The sequence below is a fragment of the Eubalaena glacialis genome, chromosome 11 (assembly GCF_028564815.1).
Source record: "Eubalaena glacialis isolate mEubGla1 chromosome 11, mEubGla1.1.hap2.+ XY, whole genome shotgun sequence".
Taxonomy (NCBI): Eukaryota; Metazoa; Chordata; class Mammalia; order Artiodactyla; family Balaenidae; genus Eubalaena; species Eubalaena glacialis.
Window position 1 is genome coordinate 117045793 of NC_083726.1, and position 21923 is coordinate 117067715.

At 52.2% G+C, this 21923-nt stretch overlaps 2 protein-coding genes across 3 annotated transcripts in view; both read left to right on the top strand.

Annotated features, from left to right (window-relative positions):
- The first annotated feature begins 801 nt into the window (after positions 1-801).
- On the top strand, positions 802-9800 carry PEX26 (peroxisomal biogenesis factor 26). Its single transcript, XM_061206128.1, has 5 exons — positions 802-1320; positions 2364-2504; positions 2949-3244; positions 4726-4872; positions 7286-9800. The coding sequence occupies exons 1-5, from the start codon at positions 1106-1108 to the stop codon at positions 7387-7389; spliced, it is 903 nt and encodes a 300-aa protein (XP_061062111.1). The 5' UTR covers positions 802-1105; the 3' UTR covers positions 7390-9800.
- Positions 3179-21923, top strand: part of TUBA8 (tubulin alpha 8) — a 31677-nt gene continuing 12932 nt past the window's right edge. Inside the window, exon 1 of one of the 2 annotated variants that reach the window (XM_061206131.1) lies at positions 3179-3244. Coding sequence is in view for 1 of the 2 variants with exons in the window: in XM_061206129.1 (XP_061062112.1) it covers positions 18933-18935 (3 nt within the window). In the remaining variant the exon portion in view is untranslated. Of the gene's footprint in view, positions 3245-18820; positions 18936-21923 lie in introns of those variants that run through there. The other variant, XM_061206129.1, reaches the window with a different exon arrangement.

The following is a 21923-nucleotide window of genomic DNA, read 5'->3' on the forward strand; positions in this document are numbered from 1 at the left end:
CACCTTATACGGTTATGGCTCCACACTTCCCAACCGCAGAGTCCGATGCATTTAATGCTTCTGCCTCAGCCTTCCGGGAGGACCTTCTGCAGAGAGCTGAGGGCCCAGGCTGCTGACCAGGGAAGGGGAGGCTGACGCGGGCAGGTCCTGACCCTGCGCCTAGCCTGGTCCGTCTCATCTACTCACAAGGGGAGCCGCTTCGAGAGACTTCAAAGGTAGACACTGGGAGGAACCGAGCTGAGGGCTTAACACAAACTTGGGAGGCCCCAAAAAGCCTGAGTGAAGCACAGAATATAATAATAAATGTAACTTATGTGTCTGTGTACAACCACTTAATAATTACTATCGCAGCCGTAACGCATGGAATACTTACTCTGTCCCAGTGCTTTACTGCAAACTGCATTACACACTGTACGGCTGTTTTTCACGAGCTCTCTATTTGGCATGAGGCACGGAGTCTCAGTGTGGACTGACCGGGAGCTGGGCGGCGGCCCGGCGGCAGGCGGCACACAGACGCCCTTTCCCGCCCGCCGCCCGATCTGCGTCCCCACCGCAGGCGCCAGAGACCTGCGCCTCCGCCCACAACCCGTTGGGCCTCGCCTCCCACAGCCCGTGGCTTCCGTCGCCAGGCTTTCTCCGGCTGCCACGACTTCCGGGACGCGGCATGCCGGGGTTTGTAGTCCGCAGTTCCCAGCTGCGCCGGGAGGGCGGCCGCTTCAGGAGCCGGACTACAACTCCCAGAGTGCCCCGCGCCGCCGAGCCCCGAACGTCGGCGGGGGCTGCGCGCGCAGCGATGTCGGCGCCCGCGTTCCCGCGCCAGTGCTGGCGGCCCTGCAGCTAGAGAGGCCGGGGAGCGGCCCTGCCCGGGCCGGGGGTCCCAGTCCTTGTCGTGGGGCCGGGTGTCCAAGGACGCATTGCTCCTCAAACCCGAGGGCGCCAGGCTGTCCCGCGCCGGAACCGCAGGAGAGCCCAGCCGTGCCCCCCTTTCCTTCTCGGGGTGCGGCCTCGGGGAGGCTCGTGGGCCAGGCTGTGAGGACTCTCCCTCCTCCCCAGGCCGCACCGGGCACCCCGCAGCCCCCAGAGGGCGGCGGCCTGGCGCCCGCCTATGAGGAGTGACCCCGCGACTTCCGCAGCCCCCATGAGGGGGCTCGGGGGTCCCCTGCGGAGCAGCGAGCCCGTGCGCGCCGCCTCGGCGCCGTCGGCGGCCGCGCTTCTGCTGGAGGATGCGGCCGACCTGCTGGTGGTGCACCTGGACTTCCGCGCGGCGCTGCGCACCTGCGAACGCGCCTGGCAGGGCCTGGCCGAGGAGCCGGCGGGCGCGTACGTGCTGGGCTCGGTTCGCCTCCGGGGGCGGTGGGAGGGGCTCCAGACCCCAGCACTCCTGCCGTCCGGTCGCTCACGCCAGCCTTATGCCTTCTTTTCTCGCGGTGACTCTCCGGAGGTAGCGGCTCACCTTGTGCCGGTTCTCCGAGGAGAGAACGAGGCGCTGCCCAGTGAGGAGGAAGCGGTCGAGGAGTGTAACGGGCTTAGGGGGACCCACAGCCAGTTCTTTCTCCCTGTTCCAGGGTAGAATGCCTGATGGGAAGATAGAATTGAGTTGTTGAATCACTTCAGTAAGCAGGTGGCGAAGTCCTCTCCTAGGCGCACCCCTCCCCCGAGCTGTCACCTTCTCACCTTGGCTGATAAATGGGTCTGTTCTGGTCCTGTTGAAGGATCGTATCAAAGAATCGAAATCTTGGTCCTGCCTTGCTCTTTCTGATGCCGCTAGCCTCTCCGGTAGCTGAGGGCATCATTTCTCTGTGGGTTGTAGAGTTGGACTAGGCCGCAGTAGGGAGGGGGTAGTTCGAGTCCCCGGAGAAGGATGAATGAACTGGGGAGCCCTGGCTGTGTGTTGAGGGGTCGGTGAAGGCTTGTTGCAGTAAATGCTGAAGGCTGTAATCCTGGGTGCTGCACTCAGGTGGAGACCTTGCTCCTGTTCGTTTCTTCACTAAGCAAACTCTTAGCTCCAGCTCTTTTTCCACCCACACATTTGTGCCGCCCTTTGACTTTTTCCCCTCGGGAGTAAATGAACCCTTCCTGTTTGCTAACCCTGAATTTACCTGGATACAGGGATGTGTGTTGGGCAGCAGCCGATTTGCCTCTAGGTTTACAGGAACTTTTAGCTCCTGGGAAAAGGGCAGTTTTCTCTTGTGTTGGGGCCCATGAGAGTGACGGTAATTGTGAGGCCCTCTGGAATGTCAGTGGCGAGGATAGAGGTGATGGCTGCTGAGCTGGGAGCTGGCGAAGAACAGTCTCAGGGTGGAGGTGGGAATGGCAATGCAGGGGAACCACTTCTGGACTTGAATTGGCTTTTCTGCGGACAGCTGCTTGGAGGTGAAATGCTCTCTGTGTGTTGTGGGGATCCAGGCGCTGGCAGAGATGGATCGGTGGCAGGAAGTGCTGTCCTGGGTTCTTCGGTGTTACCACGTTCCTGAGAAGCTGCCCCCCAAAGTCCTGGAGCTGTGGTAGGTCCTTAGGTCCTTACTGCTTCCCCACTGGGTCAGTGCAGGAGCACGAGGCTTTTCCTGTCCTCTGCCGATTCCGCCCTGATATCTCCTCTTTTCCCTTCCATACCATTTCCCTTCAGATCTGATTCTTTCCCTGTCCCGCCACCCCCGACTTCAAAACAGCGATAAAAGATGTGGAAGGAGGAATTTAGGAAGGGAGTAGGGAAAAGAGGAAGGAATAGGAGACGTGAAGTGGGGTGACGGAAGTGGGGTGTGTCAGAGCTGAGAGAGCTTCTTGCTTCTCCTAAGAACTCCTGGTTCTCACTGTGTCAGCATCCCGTAGGGAAGGGCTGGAGGGCCGGGGGCCGGGCTGGGTAGGAGGAGTGTGGTGGTTATGAGAAATTAACAAACTGCGAAGAACTGACTGCTCTTTTTTCGGGGTTGGATTATTTGGGGCTGCAGTGTTCTTTTATACAGCAAGATGCGAGAGCCTGGAGCCGTGCTGGATACGGTCAGTGCTTGGCTCCAAGACGCTGGCAACCAGGGCCTTCCGGAGTACAGAGCCTTAGCAGAACTTCACCTGCAGCGGGTGCTGCTTCCTCTGGGCTGCTTGTCGGAGGCTGAGGAGCTGGTGGCGGGCTCTGCAGCCTTCAGCGAGGAGCAGCGGCTGGACGCACTTCAGGCCATTAGCATGGCGAGGCAACAGCAGAAGCACGGACAGTCCGGCTCCGAGGAGACCCAGAAGCTAAACCAGGAAGGTGAGACGTTACCCTTCTTTTTGGCCTCTCTACAGTGGAGTAATGGGCTTTCTCCTGAACCTTGGAGAAGTTCTTTGTATGAGTAACTTGCAGATCACAGAATAAGAGACCTGTTGAGGTGCTTAGAAAGCCCAGCCCAGACCCTCTGAAGTTGGCAGTGGAAGGCGGGTGGCGCAGTTCTCAGACAGAACCTTGGCTTTTGTTTCCTGACCTTCTCCTTGGGGTCCTGTCGTTAGATCTGCCTCCACGGTGCTGGCCTGGGTGGGATGTTACTCCTTTAAATGCTGGCCCAAATGCAGACCCCGCTGAGGTGTAGTTGGGGATAGCCAAAGGAGAATGAACAGCTGACATGGTAACTTGTTAGCTCGACTTACGGGATTCAGTTTGGGCCCCTGCCCTGCCTCCTGTCTGCCTTCCCTTAGCAGACCTCTCGCTCAGGGTCTTCTTCAGGGATTGACGTCTGCCCCGTTTCAGGGCCAGCCCGCTTCTGCCCAGTAGAATGCAGCTTTACAAACGGTGGAAACCACTTCAAGACCTAACATCGTGCACCTGGCTAGCAGCTGCAAGGGCGCCTGCACGGGCAGGGATGCGGGGGGTGGACTTAAAGGCCCTCTACTCCAGACTCTTCCCCGGTCCCTGAAGCCTCTTCATCACCTTTTCCTCGAGCGATCGTCTAGTCTGTACATGAATCCTTTCAAGGACAGAAAAGTCCCTGTCTCCTGACGCAGCTGGGGACAGTTCTGTAAGGAAGTTCTTCCTGAGGCTGAGTTTAACGTTTCCTTCTGGTAGTTTTTAACCCACTGATTCTTGCTTTTTCTGTTGGTAACACGTAGAATAGGCCTAATCCGTTTTACATGAAAGGCCCGTTAGGAGACTGTAGTCCTGTTTCCAAAGTGTTTTTCTTTGTGTGCTTTCTTTGTGAGCATGGACCTGCTGAGTTAAGATCACTTCTTTGCAAACAGCTTGTTGACTTCAGGGACCACACGTGACTCCCCAGACCCCCTGCCTGTCCACTGCCTGGGGAGGAGGAGTTCAGGGTGTTCTGTCAGGGCTGGGAGGTAGTGTTCATGTTTGTATTCACGGCCCAAGACTGGAATTCTTCACTGTACCTATTAGGTGCCCTTTATTTTCTGCATTCATTGATCATCAGGAACTATTGCTCTGTGTAACTCTGTGCATACGTCTTAGGCCAAAATGCTGTAAAGTAGTGAGGCTATTAAAGAAGCACCAGATGTGCAAGGTTTCCCCAGCTGAGTAGACGTTTCTGTCAAAGTCCTCTCGTAAGGAGATGGTATTCTGGTGATTTAGTCTGTCCTTAAAGCATCTTTGAAGCTTTTGGAACTTCCTTTAGAACCACTTTATGAACTGCATGAGAAAACCAGTCTTGTTACCCTTTTGCTCGACTTTTATAATCAAGCTCAAAGCTCAGAGTCAGGGAAGCTGGTTCTTACCCTGAAGTTATGCTCGGTCTCCCCGGCCAGGCTCCTCCTCCCACAAGTTCCTGTCACTACTGACGTTGCTTCGCCAGCTTTGGGACTCTGCAGTGAGCCACTTCTTTGCCCTGCCCTTCAGAAAGAGCCTCCTGGCTGCCTTGCTTCTCTGCCTCTTGGTGGTGAGGTTTGATCCCGGTGAGTGAAGACGCCTCCCGCCCTCCTGGGGACGGGGCGGTTGACAGGGGCTGGGCCTTGGGAGCCCTCCTGGGGGTGGAGGTTTTCCCTGGTCTCTTCTGCAAGGAGGAGTTGGTGGACCTGAGCAAGAGCCAGCCCAGCCTACCTAGAAGGAGAGGCCAGTCCTGGAGAAAGTCCACTCTGCCCTGTTGACCCTGAACGTCCAGGGGTGAACTCTGAGGAGAGCCTCAAGAGTTAACAAAGAAAAACTTCATCGTAATGTGTAAAAAATTTATGTTAATTGAAAACATATTAAATTGTAGAAATACAATTACAATAGAAAAAAATATATAATATTTTAGAGAATATGGAAAATAGAGAGAAGTATAAACGAGAAAACAGAAATCACCCATAAGTCTGCTACCGTAATGGTTATACTTAGTCTTTCTCTGGATATAGATGCAATTTTGCGTGTCGTTAAGTATTCTTTTTTTTTCCTTCTAGTTTTATTGAGTTATAATTGACATAGAGCACTGTATAAGTTTAAGGTGTATAGCATAATGATTTGACTCACATACATCATGAAATGATTGCCACAGTATGTCTAGTGAACCTTTATCATTTCATATAGATAAAAAATTTAAAAATAGAACAAAAATTTTTTCCTTGTGATGAGAACTCTTAGGACTCACTCTCTTATCTTCTGTATCTAACACACAGCAGTGTTAATTATATTTATCATGTTGTACATTACATTCCTAATACTTATTTATCTCATAACTGGAAGTACCTTCTTCCAATTGCCCATCCCCCTACAAGTATTCTTTAAAACGTGGCTTTAGGGACTTCCCTGGTGGTCCAGTGGTTAGGACTCCGCGCTTTCACTGCCGAGGGCCCGGTTTGGATCCCTGGTCAGGGAACTGAGATACCGAAGCGCGGCCAAAAAAAAAAAAAAAAAAAAGAAATGCGTTTAAAACTTTACCTGGCTAAATAATACTCCAGATTATAGGAACTTCCATAATTGATTTTACAATGCCCTATCGTTGAACATTTTGATGATTTCTTACTCCGTTTTCTGCTGTGCTCTTTGCTGAGGGTTAATTCCTCAGACCTATAAGCACTGGGCCAACGGTTAGGTGCTCACTCGTGGACTTTTCTGTGTGTTGCTTTGTGTGAGTTATGACCTAATCTCTACTCATGAATTCAGACTTAGGACTATATAACTTTCCAAACTGAAAGGAAAACTGGAAACCCTTGTTTCAGTCTCTTCATTTTCTTTTTCTTTGGTCTTTGGTTGAGAAACCTAAGAACCAGAGAGAAAAGTGACGACTCCAGAGTCACACAAACGTGTGTCTGTTGCTCTTGATTTAGCCTTAGATCTTGCCCGTGTCCCCCACTTGCCTTTTGCTCGTTCAGGAGCCGTTTCTGCACAGCTCAGGTTGTCCCTTGGACCCCTTGGCTGAACACTGAGCAGGAGTTCCCTCTGAACAGCTCTGTTAGCCCTCAGGGAAGCTGAGGAGAGTTTGTGTTCATTGCTGTCCACCATCTGACCTTTTACTTTTTCCAGAGACTTAGTAAAACTTAGAAACTTTTTTGTGGTTCTTATGAGTTCTTCAGCCTCATAAACCCTGGTCTCCTGAGTGGGTACAGCAAGGGGCCATCTGAGCTTCTTCCATCAGGGAGCCCTGGCTGTGGTCCCACCCTCAGGACAGTCTTGACTCAGTGCAGAGGTGGCGAGAACCCAGGGCTGGGCTGCAGTTAGAACTCGGCAGAGAGGATGTAAAGAGGGTGGACTATAATAGCTTTCTTAAAAGTAACATTTTTTTTTTTTTTGGCCGCGCCTTGCGGCATGCGGGATCTTAGCTCCCCGACCAGGGATTGAACCTGCGCCCCCTGCGTTGGAAGCGCGGAGTCTTAACCACCGGACTGCTAGGGAAGTTCCAGTAACATATTTCTTTTTAAGAAAGAAAAAAAAAATCAATTAAAAATCAGTAATTCAAATAAGGAAAAACAAACAAACCAAAACAAACAGCCAACTCAGCTCTCATTCGAAAGAGGTGGATTTTACTTTTATGTTCAGTATAATTAACTTATGATAAAAATAGGTAATACTGTCACTTGGCTCCAAATTTAAAAGATACAAAGAGGAATGTAGTGAAAAATCTCTTCCCAAATTCCTCTCCCCAGAGGGAGCCACCGTTACCAGTTTTTTGTATATTGAAAAGTTAGATTAAAACATAATAAATTTGGATCTTTTTCTGAGCAAGCTGAAGGTCACTGTAATCCAAGTGAAGAAAATACATCCCAGAGTCTATATCCTGGAGAAAGGGAAATTCTTTACTTTTGGGAGGGAAGGAGGGGAACCAGCATGGGTCGCTCCCCAGGTGGGAGAGTTTGGGCGGGTAGGGGCCCACTGACTCACCTCTCCCTGCAGCTTCTCCCGCTTCCCTGCCCTTCCTCTACAAGCTGGCTCAGATCTTCCATCGGATCCGCAAGGCCGTGACTTCTCCTCTCTGCCGGCTTCCTGTCCATGACTGAGTGGTCTTCCTGCTCACCTTGACCCCCTGGTCCCCAAGGCTGCCGGACAAGCAGAGCCAGTCGTCCACGGCAGCCTGTTTCCTGCAGCTGGATGGGCCCTGCCAGTGCGGCCAGCCTAATTCTAGGAGGAGCTGACCTGGCCCAGGCACTGTATCTTGCTGCCTGAATGCCCTCCCCTTTGCGCCCCACTTTGACCAGCTTGGCAGGTGGTGTGGAAACAAGATGCACAGCCCTGCAGAGGCCCCTTGCACAGGAGGCGTTTGGGAAAGGAGAATGCTTTGTCCTTGAAACATTTCATCTTCCTGCAAAGGCAGGGGTTTGATTTTTCAGGCCAGGGTGTTCATGAAGCTGGAAGTTCAGAACAGGGTCCTGGTGGAGGGACCTTGGCCTTTCACTTGCTTGGAACACTTACCTCTGAAGGTCGCCCCCAGTGCAGGCCCTCCCCGGGCAGGGTGAGGGCTCCACAGTCTGGTCTGGTTTATCACTACCCCTCCCTGAGGTGTGCAGTGGGCCCACTCTCTGCTCAGACCAGGCATGGCTTCCTGAGCCCCCGGTGCACTTCTCACTGGGTAAGGGGATCTGGCCTGGTGCCTCCTGGGCTTCAGCTCAGTTTTCCAGGTTGTCAGTGGCCAGGTGGGGCTCTGTTACACCGGTGTCTCTGCCCTCTCTCCCTCCTGTCAACTCCTCCCCCTGCCGTGCGGTAGTTGCGCTTTGCCCGATGGCTGTCTCACCAGGTTCTGCCTGCATCCTTGCCTCCTTGGTACACGTCTTTGCTGGTTCCCCCGTTCCTATGCCCTGTTATTCTAGTTATATTCTACTGTTTGTATAACATGCAAGTGTTTCTGCTTCTGTGACCTTGAAAAGTAGGCCAGCCTCAAAGGCTGATGAGCTGAAAATGGAGCAGGGTAGTCAGGTGAGCTGGAAGCATGTATGGAGGGGGTTGGGTGGAGGGAGGCTGTGAAGGCAGCGAATGATTTTATTCCTGTGCAGGGAGGAGACACTGGGGCCCTAGCGGTTGAACAGCTGAAATGTTTCAGTGCTTCCTGTCAGTGGCCATGTTTCCGTGTGAGGACATGCTGTCGGGTGGTGGAAGGCCTGGGAGGTTAGTCCTAGGGTTGGTCCGCCGAAGCCGAGAGTTAAGAGCCCTGCGGAGAGGAAGGGAGGCCACTGAGCTTTGCTCTCTCTCCTTCAGGATGATTTTAAAAATCTGGTCCTGTTCACACCGTGGATAAAACTCTTTAATGGCTTCCCCTGGCCCAAGGATAAAGCCCAGGTTCTTGCGGAATGTAGGGCCCTTGGGCACTGGTTTTGGCGGACACCCCTACTTCATGTGGGGCCTCTGATCCAGCCCAGCCCCCCATAGTCTTAGTTTTCTGAGCACTGCACCCCTCACACCTCTGTGCCTTTTGCACCTGCTGATACCTCTGGAGGCCCTGCTCCCCTCTTGCCTGGTGAGCCCTTTCAAACTTCCAGACTTACCCAAGGGTTGCCTCTGTGCATCCTTTCCTGGTGTCCCCTGCTCCAGGCCCCTGTTTCGTGTGCTTTCTGTGGTGGTGACCCCGCGGCCTTGTGATTGTGGGATTCTGTGGCCTCTCTGAAGCTGGGGAGTGTGGTTCTTCGCAGCGCTAAGTCGAGGGTAGATCCCTGCCCTCCCACTCGCTGGGTGTGTGACTGTTGGAAAGTGATTTAACCGCATCTGTAAGTTGGTTCTCCCCTCACAGGGACTTGGGTGAGTAAATGAGCCTCTAGTGCGGTGTTAGCACATCTCCTGCTCCGGATAAGAGCTCCCATGAGAGGTAGCTGTGTTCCCATTGCCTGGCCAAAGGCCGGATGTTAGAAGGTGTTCAGAGGCATTTAAAAGAATAAGCGGATGTAACTGACATGACAGGAGGCCTCTGCCACAGGTGCGTGTGTGGGTTTGTGTGGTGGAAGCCCCGACTTTCCAGCCTCTTCTCTCGCCCCGGAAGCCCCCATGTGGCCCTGCTCTAGGCCTTGGGGATCTCTGCTTCCTGTCTGTCTTGAGCTCCGCAGCCTGGTTTGGCATCCAGCCCTCCTAGTCAGACAGGCACTCGGACCTGCTGCTCGGGGGGCTCGGGCCTTTTCTGAGGATGCAGCTGCTGCTCGGGCTGGTCCTCAGCTCTGGGCTTGACGAGGTCCGAAGCGAGGGGAGAGCCGCCTTGTCACACCAGCGCCTGTGCTGACCAGTGAGGTCGCCATTAGCTGCAGATGGCCTTTGAGCCCGTGAAGTGTGGCTGGTCCGTGTGGAGATGTTCTGTAAGTGTAAGACACACGCTGATTTCAAACACACAGAACTACAAAGGTGGAAACTGGATAATTTTTATATTGATTGCATGTTAAAATGACAGTCTTTTGGGTATATTGGGCTAAATAAAATCTATTACTGAAATGAATTTCACCTGTTTCTTTTCACTTTTGGGGGGGGCTCCCAGAATGTTTAACCTTGCACGGAGATTAAATGTTTCTGTGGGCCGGCACTCGCCAGCACCCAGCACACATCCGGCCCAGAGAAGCGGCCCATAAAGTGGGGTCTTCAGACATGAACTCTGGAAAGACCACCTCTCATAGCCCCTTCTTTGTGAGTTAAGGAAATGGGGACCCCCGGGTGAAGTGAGCCCCCAGGTGACGGCCTGCATGAGACCAGGGTCTCCTATCCACCCAGCGTCCCCTCGCTGCACACGGTGCCCTCATGTGCCCGAAGATCAGCCGCCGAAGCTCGCTGTCAGCGTGCAGCTGTGTCTGGAAGGTACCTCGGCCCGAGCGAGTGGGCTGGTCCTGCAGGTTCTGAGAGGATACGACGTGGGTTCTGTGGCCGAGGGGCCTCTGGGGGGACAGGGTGAGGTGAGGAGGGCTTGGGCTGTGGTGGGCGGTCACCGGTGGGGGTGGGGAGCAGCGGAGGGGAGGACGCAGGGTTCTGCTTCTAGAAAGGGGGTCCGAGGGGCCGAGAGCGTATTTTGTGGCTTTGTGCAGGTGACGCTGTGGGTGTGTTTGCACATGTGTGTGTCTAGACTGTTTAAAAACTATTTGAGGTTTACGTGTATAGTACAGAATTCAGAAGTCACAAAAGGGTGTTTCTGAAAAAGAGTGTCTTTCCTTCCCTGGCCTCCTGCCCCAGCCTACCACCGCTGCCATCCGTATCCTTCCACAGCTAACCTCTGACACGAAGCTTCTCTTCCTCTCTGCAGAGGATGGCATCCTACACACACGTGCCACAGTTTTTTTACAGCTTAATTAATCTTGGATGTTTGTTCCGTATCAGCTCATGTAGAGCTGCCTCATTCTTACCAGCGCTCTGTATTCCGTTGTATGATGGGCTCACAGTGTAAAGCCTGTACCCTTTCCCCTGAATGCTGTGAAGCCTCTCTGCCCTCTCCTAAGCCCGAGTCTGAGATTAGCAGGTGGGGGTCACACCTCTGCTGTCTGCCTGGTAACTGCCTCAGCCACAGGGGAGCTGAGAGCCGGCCTCTCACACTCCGGACACTCCACTTCTAAATCTGGGCTCTTTTGGGTCCACTATTCCCCAGCTCCTCTTTTTCAAGCACCTCTTTGAAACTTTTCATATCCCCTTGTCACTTTTTCTACCGTCTGAGATGGGGACTGACAGGCATCAGGTAATATTTAGAGACTTGGTTGAAAAACGAAAGGATTTTTGCAGAAGTATGTCAGCATACAGAAGAGTCACTTTAACAGTAGCACCAGCATTATTGATGTGGAGAGATTCCTTAGGCAGAAAACCAAAGTGTAGGGTCCTTAGAAGGTAACCAGCAGCCTCGCCGTCAGAGCTGCATTAAGTTCTGGAGAAAAGCACTGATGCTTTTATGTTAAGAGGCTTGTTTTCCAGATGCAACAGAGCGTAGTCCCTTCCTTGGCTCCTTGCTGCCTCTGAGGGCTCTGACTCTGCCCTTTCTTTTTCTTGGGCTGGTTTCCCTCTGCCCTTGGCCTTCGTGCTTGGAGGGAGCACACCCTCAGGGCTCTGCCGGCAGCTCTGCTCTGTCTGGTCTCCACCCCCATCTCTGACCTCGCAGGCTATTTGTTTTTTATTTCTTCTTCTAGAGTTTCTTTGTATATAAATTTTTTAAAATTTGGATATCGATCCCATTTTCTCCTTTTTTTAAATAAAAACACACAGTTTTATTCCTTTTTTATTTTTCAAAGAAGTGGCATGATTTCGAGGAATATAAAGGAATATAGGTTATTATAATGTGTACTTTTGCTGGTTTGGGTTCTAGCTCTGCTGCTGAATTGCTCAATAACTTTGCAAAAAGCACTTAATCTTTTTTTATTTTTTTTAATTTTATTTATTTATTTATTTATTTTTGGCTGTGTTGGGTCTTCGTTTCTGTGCGAGGGCTTTCTCTAGTTGCGGCAAGCGGGGGCCACTCTTCATCGCGGTGCGCGGGCCTCTCACTGTCGTGGCCTCTCTTGTTGCGGAGCACAGGCTCCAGACGCGCAGGCTCAGTAGTTGTGGCTCACGGGCCTAGTTGCTCCGCGGCATGTGGGATCTTCCCAGACCAGGGCTCGAACCCCTGTCCCCTGCATTGCCAGGCAGATTCTCAACCACTGCGCCACCAGGGAAGCCCAGCACTTAATCTTTAGGTCTCAATTTTCTTACCTTAAAAATGGAGATAAAATTTTTCTGCCTTATTTTCTTTATGATACTTTTGTGTCATATGAGCAAAAGTCCACTAAAAAAACTTTGAAAAGTATTAAGTGATACATACATACACGGGATGGAGTATTTAAAACACTACGAAATATTTACTATTATAAAATAGGATGGTTAAGTCTTTTTGATAAAATAGGTTTAAAATATTTGAAATAGGTGCATGAAATAGGTTACATAGACACTGACTTTCCATATGGGCGCATTTAGTTGGATTAAGGAAGATTAATGGCCCACTAGGGATCTGTGTCTAGTTACACAGGCAAATGCAAATCAACGCTTTCTCTCCGCTGTTTAAAATAATCAGGACTAGGCCAAGAAATGACATGCTCTCTGCCTCACCTTTACTTCGGGCCTGTGGGAGGAGGGGGGTGGGGCTGGAGAGTGGGGAGGTGATGGGGTCTGTGAGAGAATATTTGGTAAAGACAAAGGCTGGGGGTTGTGGTCTGAGGGGGTGACTCTGTCTCAGAGGCGGGGAGAGTTCACGACAGGGAAGCAGGTGCAGGTGGGCATTCGAATTTTAGAGGTGGATCTGTGAGCCGGTACTGCTGGGGTCAAAACTCTGACACCAAATTGACCAGAGTGAAAAATAGCTGGGGTCCAAGCCTGGCTCTGCTGCCACATGGGATGACCAGACTTTACTTTCAGGTCTGTGAACAGGCCACGTTACTCATTGTGTTTGTAAGACATGAAATGTGTTCATTTAAACAACCTTACTAAAAAACCCATAGAAACATCATCCCCATCTTCTCTTCGATACACATGCATATTGTTTGTCATAAACATATATCTAGTACTTTCAGTTCTGCGTTTTTCATTTAATATGATCATCTATTCAGTTTTCAGCATCGCTGCTTCTTTACTATATGTATTTGTTTCCTGGGGTTGCTGAGACAAAATTAACACAAACTGGGGGGCTTCAAACAACAGAAACGTATTCTCTCACAGCTCTGGAGGCTGGAAGCCCACAGTCATGGCGTCGCTCTCCAGAGGCCCTGGGGAGGGTCCTTCCCGCCTCTTCCAGCTCCCGGGGCTCCAGGCGTCCCTGGGCTTGTGGCCGCATCCCTCCCGTCTCTGCCTCTGTCTTCACGTGGCCGCCTTCTCGGTTTCTGTGTTTTCTGCTTTTCTGTCTCTTTTAATGTCGCCGAATTTAGGAAACACCCTAATCCAGGTGACCTCATCTTGAGGTCTTAATTACACCTGCAAATGAGGCGACAGTGGAGGTTCCAAGTGGACGAATCTTTGGGGTCTCAGTTCTCCGTTTTAGCAGCCATGTAACCCTTCCTACTGATGTGCTGGCCATTCTAGATCTTGCTGACATTTTGCTAATGTGAACAACAGCTCTGAACAGACTGTGTGTACAAAGGCCATGAAACGGCACTGTTATTTTCCTTGTGGGTTATTTTCTTGGGATAGTTTTCTGAAGCAGATTTATGGCAACGGTGAGAGCCGTTTTCCAGCTCTTTTAACATGCTGCCAGGGTGTGGCCCAGAAAGGCTGGATGTCTGTGATACCCACAGCATTATGTGAAATATCTGGAAAACAGAGAATCCAGCAATCGTGTCAGTGTCCGATAGGAGGCAGATATCCAACAAGTGAAGAATCAGCTGCATGCAGAGCACCAAGGCCTCAGAGAAGACCTGACCTGACCGCCTTACCTTTTCTGTGGTGCCGCTTTACCCCGTGCAGCTCGTTTGGTGCTTTCTGAGGGGCTGGCAGCTGAAGAAGGTGGTCACCGGATCGGTAACAGAGCCTTGGGTGAGGGCGGGGGCTTCCCCTGGCCTCTGAGCAGCTTGCCCCGGTTTGTGAAGGAGACGAGTTTTTCTTAGTTCACCAAGCTCAGGGTTCTCTGCACTTCGCCTCCCGTCCCGGCTGCCTTGTCTTTCTGCTGAGTTCTGTGTGCCTGACGGGTGATGGCCTAATGGGCTGCCCCCTGGGAGGTGAGCTTAGCAGGGATCAAAGGCAATGCCATGGAGTGTCCCACTTCTGACATCAGCCAGTTGGCAGGAGGGGAGCAAGAGGAGAATCAGGGCCGTTAGGAAAATGCCGCCGTCCCCAGCTTAAAACAAGGCCACCCAGACCCTCCACGATTGGTTTTGGAAGGGGACGCGCCTTGGAGAAGGGTTGGCTGGACCGTGTGGCTCCACATTTGCACCTCTAGATTTCGGTGCCGCAGCCGTCCGCCCTCAGAGGGGAACCACTGCACCCGTGACCCCGTGGCCATCGATGCCCCCTGCCCATCCAGCGCCCTGCAGCACCTGAGACACAAGCGGGGAGTCCAGTATTCAAATGCGAGTGGTCTTAAGGCAGGCGGTCACCGGAGTTAAATCCATGTGGCAAGTGCCTAAATCTAGATAGTCTGGTTATGAAACAGAGTCCCCCAGCAGCGTGGGCGCCCGGGAAGTACCGGGTCTTCTTCCTCCAGGCACTCGTCGCCCTCCGCCGTAAGCTCCACCTGTAACACCCACCCCCTGGAGCAGCTAGACATTTGGCCTCCAAGTCTAGCCGAGCACGAGGACAGGCCTCTACCTGAGGCTCCGTCTGGAGGTGATGACTGAGCATGGAGTCTGACCCCCTGAGTGCAAACCCCAGCTCTGTCTCTTACCAGCGTGTGATCGGAATGACAGCTAACACTGCTAAGTTTCAGATTCTTCACCTGTAAAATGGGGGTGATAAGAATGTTAAGTTCAGGGGCTTGTTGCGAGGAGTAAAAGAGATAAGCACCCAGCACAGCACCTTACACACACAGTGCTCAGAGTCAGGGAATGTGTAAGTAAGGAACACACACATCGTGAAGACCGACCCCAGGGGCTTCCCTGGTGGCGCAGCGGCTAAGACTCTACGCTCCCAATGCAGGGGGCCGGCTTCGAGCCCTGGTTGGGGAACTAGATCTCACACGCGTGCCACAACTAGGAGTGCACATGCCACAACTAAGGAGCCAGTGAGCCACAACGAAGGAGCCCGCCTGCTGCAACTAAGACCTGGCACAACCAAATAAATAACTAAAATAAATATTAAAACAAAACAAAACAAAAGACTGACTCTCCTCCTGGGGGATTGATAGGAATTATCTTACCTCCTACTCAGATGCGTGTGGCTCAACACTTTAGGCATCACTATAATTATTGTATTGGAGAATATGACCCCATAGCACAAAATCCATGCAAGAAGAAATAACATGGTCTCTGGAGTCTGGTGGATGTGGAGTAATCTCTTTACAAGGCCTAAATCACACCGGGAGGTTGCCTTCTCATGAATAGCCCAGATTTTTTTTTTAATCATTGCAAAAGCTAATTTATTTCACTCTTTTTATAAGAACAGAACGAACTCTTGATCCCAGTTGGGTCCAAATCACGTATATTCGAGGCTGATTTTTTTTTTAAATTTAATTAGTTAATTTATTTTGGGGCTGTGTTGGGTCTTCGTTGCTGTGCACGGGCTTTCTCTAGTTGCAGCGAGCAGGGGCTACTCTTTGTTGCAGTGCGTGGGCTCCTCATTGCAGTGGCTTCTTTTGTTGCAGAGCACGGGCTCTAGGCACGTGGTCTTCAGTAGTTGTGGCACATGGGCTTAGTACTTGTGGCTCGTGGGCTCTAGAGCGCAGGCTCAGTAGTTGTGGCACACGGGCTTAGTTGCTCTGCAGCATGTGGGATCTTCCCGGACCAGGACTTGAACCTGTGTCCCCTGCATTGGCAGGCGGATTCTTAACCACTGCTCCACCAGGGAAGCCCTCGAGGCTGATTTTTAAAAATCTCTACAGGGAGCAGGGAACTTTAAAGCTATTAGAGCAATGCTGCTCTTCTCTGTGAATAGCCTGAATTTGACTTCAGTTTTTCCACCTGCAAAAAAGGGGGACTGTGTTAGGGTTCTCCAGAGAGAGAACACCCATGGGATATATGGAGACACACACACACACACACACACACACACACACACACACACACACGGAGAGAGAGAGAGAAAATAAGGAATTGGCTCACATGATCATGGAGCCCAAGATCTGGAGTCTGCAAGCTGAACCCAAAGTAGCTGCTGGTGTGAGTTCCAGCCCAAGGGCAGGAGAAGACCAGTGTCTCCGCTCAACGGTCAGGCAGGCAGCTGGTCCCTTTACTCAGCCCTTTTGTTTAATTCAAGTCTTCAACTGATTGGATGAGGCCCACCCACACTGGGGAGGACAATCTGCTTTCCTCAGTCTACTGATTCAAATGTTCATCTCATTCAGAAACACCTTCACAGACACACCCAGAATAATGTGTGACCGAATGTCTGGGTGTCCCGTGGTCCAGTCAAGTTGACACATAAAATTAGCCATCACAGGGACTGAAGACACGTGTCCTTCCTCCTTGCCAAACTTCTACTCAGGGAGAAAGGCATAGGATGGAGGTGGGGTCCAGGTTGCCACAGATCAAATAATTGTGAGACAGAGGACTTAAAAACCAAAAAGGAGTAGATGTTTTTTACTCTTAAGACGGTCAGGCCACTATCTGAGTCTGAATGGGCTGCCATAACAAAATACCACACACCAGGCGGCTTAGACAACAGAAACTTATCATCTCACCGTTCTGGAGACAGGTAGCCCCAGATCAAGGTCCAGCAGGGTTAGTTTCTGGTGAGGCCTCTCATCCTGGCTTGCAGACGGCCACCTTCTTGCTGTGTCCTCACCTGGCCTCCCTCTGTGCATACCCTCCTGGTGTCTCTTCCTCTCCTTATAAGGACACCAGTCCTATTGGGTCAGAGCCCCACTCTTATGACTGCATTTAACCGTAATTACCTCCCTAAAGGCCCCATCTCCAAGTACAGTCACACTGAGGGTTAAGGCTTCATATATAAACTGGAGGGGCTGGGGAGCTACCCATCTTTTTACCTCCCTGGAACCAAAAGATGTCATATTCAGCATTTATGGTGTAGACATGGCTCCTTCCAACCCTTAACCCCATAAAGAGGAAAGATGATGAGGTTCAGTGAATTATCATAATGAAGGCTCCTGAATGCCATCATAATTACCACTGTTGTCATTATCATTTTTATCCCAAGACATTAAGAACCTGTTCGTAACATATTTGGTGGTTTACAAAGAGAACTCGAAAAATCAATTTACTCAGCAATGTTTATTGAGCATCTCTGATGCACTTGACTAGCTACTTTTGAGGGGGAGGGAACCAAGATGAATAACAACCCCTGCCTTCAAGGTGTACCAGTTTTGTAGGAATACTTAAACACATGCACACGTACACATACCAGGAATCCAAAGTGGAAAGTGATAAATGTAGTGGAAGTGATAAAGTGATAAATGTACACTCTGAGAGTTTGGAAGAGAGATAAATACATAGTTGATAATAGTCATCATCCTTTATTGAGCATTTACCATGTGCTTGGCAGTTAGCTTAATCACGATTCTCAATTTTTAGGATCTTACATTATAAGATAGACAAAATTCAACTCATAGTTTACTAAGCACTGTATGTATCGATGGGTAAAGCATTGTGTCTGAGACTCTCTCAGATGCAAAGATGATTAAGACACGTGTCCCGTCCTCTAGAAACTCAGAGTATAAATAGGAAACTATAGGAGTGGGTGCTCAGCAGAACAAATTGCTATAAAATAAAGTGTTCTCACTCTCTACTGGCCGGAGATAGGCACCTGTCGGGAAGGGAAGGGAAAGTGAATCTGTGTTTGTGCTTGGACACTTGGCGAGTCGCCACGTCTGGCCAGAGCAGCTCTATGTGGTAATACCTTGCGGAAAAGCCACGGATTTGCCTGGAGTGACATGGGGTTGGTGGTCGGGGCCTGAGGAGAGCGGGAGAGGAGACAGAAGTGCCTTTACTCTTTAGCACTGAGTGGACTCTGGTGGGGAAGTTTGCACTGAGACCAAGGATCAATGTCGGCCCTGCCCACCACTAAGCTGGGGAGGGGAGGGGAGAGTGAGGGAAGTTCAGTAAGGTGGACAAAATCTGAAGTGTGAAGAGAGGACCAGACCCATTGTCCCCACCCCCTCCAACCAGGGGAAGCGGGGCAAGCCCCTGGCCCTTCACCATCACTTGTGGCCACCAAGAGGAAGGCTTATTACTGAGCAAAGAGGCAGCCAGAATCCTGGTATCGTTGTGCACGTTCTGGGCTTAAAAGTAGGAAGAGGGAGTGATGAGAAATGAATCAAGAAAGAAACTTGAAAATAATGGTGGAGGGAGGAGTAGAAGCAGGAACAGAGGACGCACTGAGAACCTGCTAGGGTCTCACTAATTCTAATCTCAGTTAATCCCCCAGTAGCCAGGTCGGCCTTGATGGAGGTGCAGCGGGCTTCAGAGCAGAGGCTCCACCCCCCACTCAGCACAGGCTGACGAGCGGCACCAGAGCTGAGCTCGGAGCCTGTCCCTCCCACCGGGTACCCTGCCCCACCACTCCTGCACTCCCCTGGGTTGGGGGTGACTGCGCGAGCTGAGCCCCAAGCAGGTGCCTTTCCTGCCTGGGCCGGTCCTTCCTGGCGCAGCTAGTATTTGGCTGCAGGAGGAGGATGAAAGTTTGGGGACCGTGAACCTTTAATTCTAACAGCACTTTACATTTCTTTCCTAAGCGGCTGGAATGACAAAGGCTGATCCTACGGAGCATAGCGTGGGAATCTGGAGCCCAGCCGAGCAACCCCGCGCGTGCGGCGCCGGGGACCCGAGCCGCGGGTGGGCGGGGAGGAGCGATTGTGACCTGCCCGGTCCCTCCCTCGCCGGCACTGTGATGCTGCAGGGCAGCTGCTGGCCCAGCGTGTCTGTCCCCGGCCCCCTCCCGCCTGGTGTCACAACAGCGGAGGCGGCTGTATCTGGAGCAGTTGGAGTGGGCAGGCCCAGCCGGGAGCGAGCGGGCTACGGGAGCGGCCGCGATGGTGAGCCTGCCGGGCCGGGGCGCGGTGCGCTGGGGGTTGGGGGGCACGCGGCGCCCAGCGCAGGGCCGCGTCTACGCGGGGGCTAGCAGCCATCGCTTTGGATCTGCGGAGTTCGAAGTCTCCTGGGGGTGTCAGTTCAGGGTCGAGGGGTTCGTACCCTCGGGCGGAGGACAAGTCGGTGCCAGTGCCCCTTCTCGTAGAGAGAAAGTAGGGACGGGGGCGAGTCGCCCCTTAAAGGGACCCAAGGGAGATTTGCGCACTCAGGTGAGGGGAAGGGGGACATGGGGGCCCCGTGCAGAAGAGGTGAGGCTCTGAGGCATCACCTTGGGGCAACTCAGGAATCCGAGTGGGGGAGGGGCAGGCAGTCCAGGGATTCCCGGCGGCTGGGGTCGGGGGCGGTCAGATCCCTACACCCAGCCAAATGTGACAGAGCCCCGAACGTGTCAGGGGACTTAGGGCGTCACAGCCCCACGCCTGGGGGCCTCGTTCTCCTTTCCCTACCCCGGCCATCTGGCTTGGGCTTCCCAGGCCCCCGGCACCCGCTCCAACTCCCCAGTTTTTCCAGGGGTCCAAGCCAGAGGACTCTGGCCCACAGGGCTCTCCCTCCGGAAGGCCGGGGGTGGGGTGGGCTTCAGACCTGTGGTGTCCTACCCTGGCCTCTGGTCTGTCCATCTCCTTCGCGGACTTACTTGCTGGAGAGGACCTCCCCCACCTCCTCCCTTCACCCCCTGCGCCCTGGGCTGGGTAAAATTTGCCTCCAATACATTTTCCCGGACGCCTGGAAACCCAGAAATCTCCTCGTCCAGAGCCCGGCTGTCTGGGCCACTGGGAGGGGGGTGGAAAGGTTGGGTGGGGAAGGGGGCGGAGCAAGCAGTCTCACAGGCCAAGGTCAGGCTTTCCGCACTCTTGCCCCGGTGTCACTGACCAGCAGGACAGGTGAGGACTACCCTCCTCCCGGCCTCTGTTCGTTCTGGAGAGTGCCCAGGGCCCCTGGCTCTGGCCCCAGCTCTGCTGAGTCTAGTCCAGGCCTGTCCGGCACCCTCCCTCCCCAGAGCAGCCTCCTCGTGGCCAGAGGAATCCACTCCTGCCTGAGGCCCCTGGTGCGGGACCATGGAAGGAGCTGAGCTGGGAGTTCAGAGTTTTGGCTCCTGTCTCTGCAGCTAGCTGTGTGACTTCAAGAAAGTCACTTAACCTCTCTGAAGTGGTTTTTCTCATCTACAAAATGAAGAGGGCTTATGGTTCAAATTTTCAAGGCTCCATCTAGCTTTACTATTTTAACCTTTTTATTACAGAGAATCCAAACATATACAAAAGAAGAGTGTTATAATGAACCCCTGTATATGCCTCATCCAATTTCAACAGTTATCTACTTATGATGAGTCTTGCTTCATTTACTCCCCTTCCCCTCTCTCCCTGTTATTTTGAAGCAAATCCTAGGCAGCATACTCAAGAGTTGATATTTAATATTTATAATATCTAGCACGTAGCTAGTGCTTTATAATTTTCAAAGTGCTGTCTCTTGCATGTTTTAATTCTGACCTGAGAGCCGTAGTGAGTCTTAGAGGGGATCCCATGATCCTAATCCAGCTCTCTGAGCAAACTTCAACGTGCATTCAATAGGCCAGTTTCTGAAAATACCTAATAAACCAAAAAATGTAAAATAAAACCTTATTTTAAATGTGCTAAAGAATTTGAAAGATGTTTAACTGAAAACCTATGGCTGAATATTTTGGAAAGAGATATCTTTATTTTGAAACACTGAATTTTGTATAGCAGGTTCTATTTGGAATATTTATGTACATGGGCAGCACTGTCTTGATGGGAAAACATTTTTTATTGACCATTTCACACTCACAGAATCTAAATTTATTTATTTATTTATATTTATTTTTGGCTGTGTTGGGTCTTCGTTGCTGTGCGCAGGCTTTCTCTAGTTGTGGCGAGCAGGGGCTACTCTTCGTGGCGGTACGCGGGCTTCTCATTGCGGTGGCTTCTCTTGTCGCGGAGCACGGGCTCTAGGCGTTCAGGCTTCAGTAATTGCAGCACGTGGGCTCAGTAGTTGCGGCATGCAGGCCCTAGAGCGGGTGGGCGTCAGTAGTTGCGGCACATGGGCTCAGCAGTTGTGGCACACGGGCTTAGTTGCTCCGCGGCATGTGGGATCTTCCTGGAACAGGGCTCAAGCCCGTGTCCCCTGTGTTGGCAGGAGGATTCTTAACCACTGCACCACCAGGGAAGTCCCCAGAACCTCTTTTTAAAAACCCCTTGACTTGTTCCTGAAAGGCTAGGCTGACACATGTGCACACCTGGACCCAGAGTTCCACCCGTGCCGAAAGGACTTGCCTTCCTCCAGTGGCTGGGCTTCCCTCCTGAGGGTTGGGGAAGGCTGCCCGTGTTGAGGATGGATGCAGCATTTCTGTAGTTTCTAGGTGAGGATTTTAGAACTAACCCTGTAACTGAGCATTCCCATCTGCTCCCAGGGTCCCTCTGGTAAGCAGTTCTCCTGGGAACTGAGACTGTGACACCTTTTTTGGTGTCGGTGATTCCAGGCCTCAGAGAACGTGTTCACGGGGGGAGTTGAGAGCACAGCCTCCTCACTGCACTCCTCCTGGTGGGGCGGGCCCGTGAGTTCAGGTGGGAACTGGCATCTGATGGCAACAAAGAGCCTGTCTTCCTGCAGAAATGGGCAGCTAGAAGGGAGAGTGTCCTGGGCGCGAGGTGGATGCTGCTTCCGAGTCCACAGGCCTCTGCAGACGCCCTGAGCGGGCGACGTGGCTGAGCCCCACAGGGCCCGGGCTTATCTTCCGACTCCGAGCACCCCGGGGGCTGCGGTCACTAAGTGCGGGTCCCCAGAGGTCCCTGGGCACATGCTCCGAGTGGCAGCGGAGGCCCCACCCCCAGGCACTGTGTCCACAGGGAGCGTCTGGGCTACGGTCGGGCCCACGCAGAGCCCGGGAGTGATGCTGCGGCTCAGTGACCTCAGTGACCTTG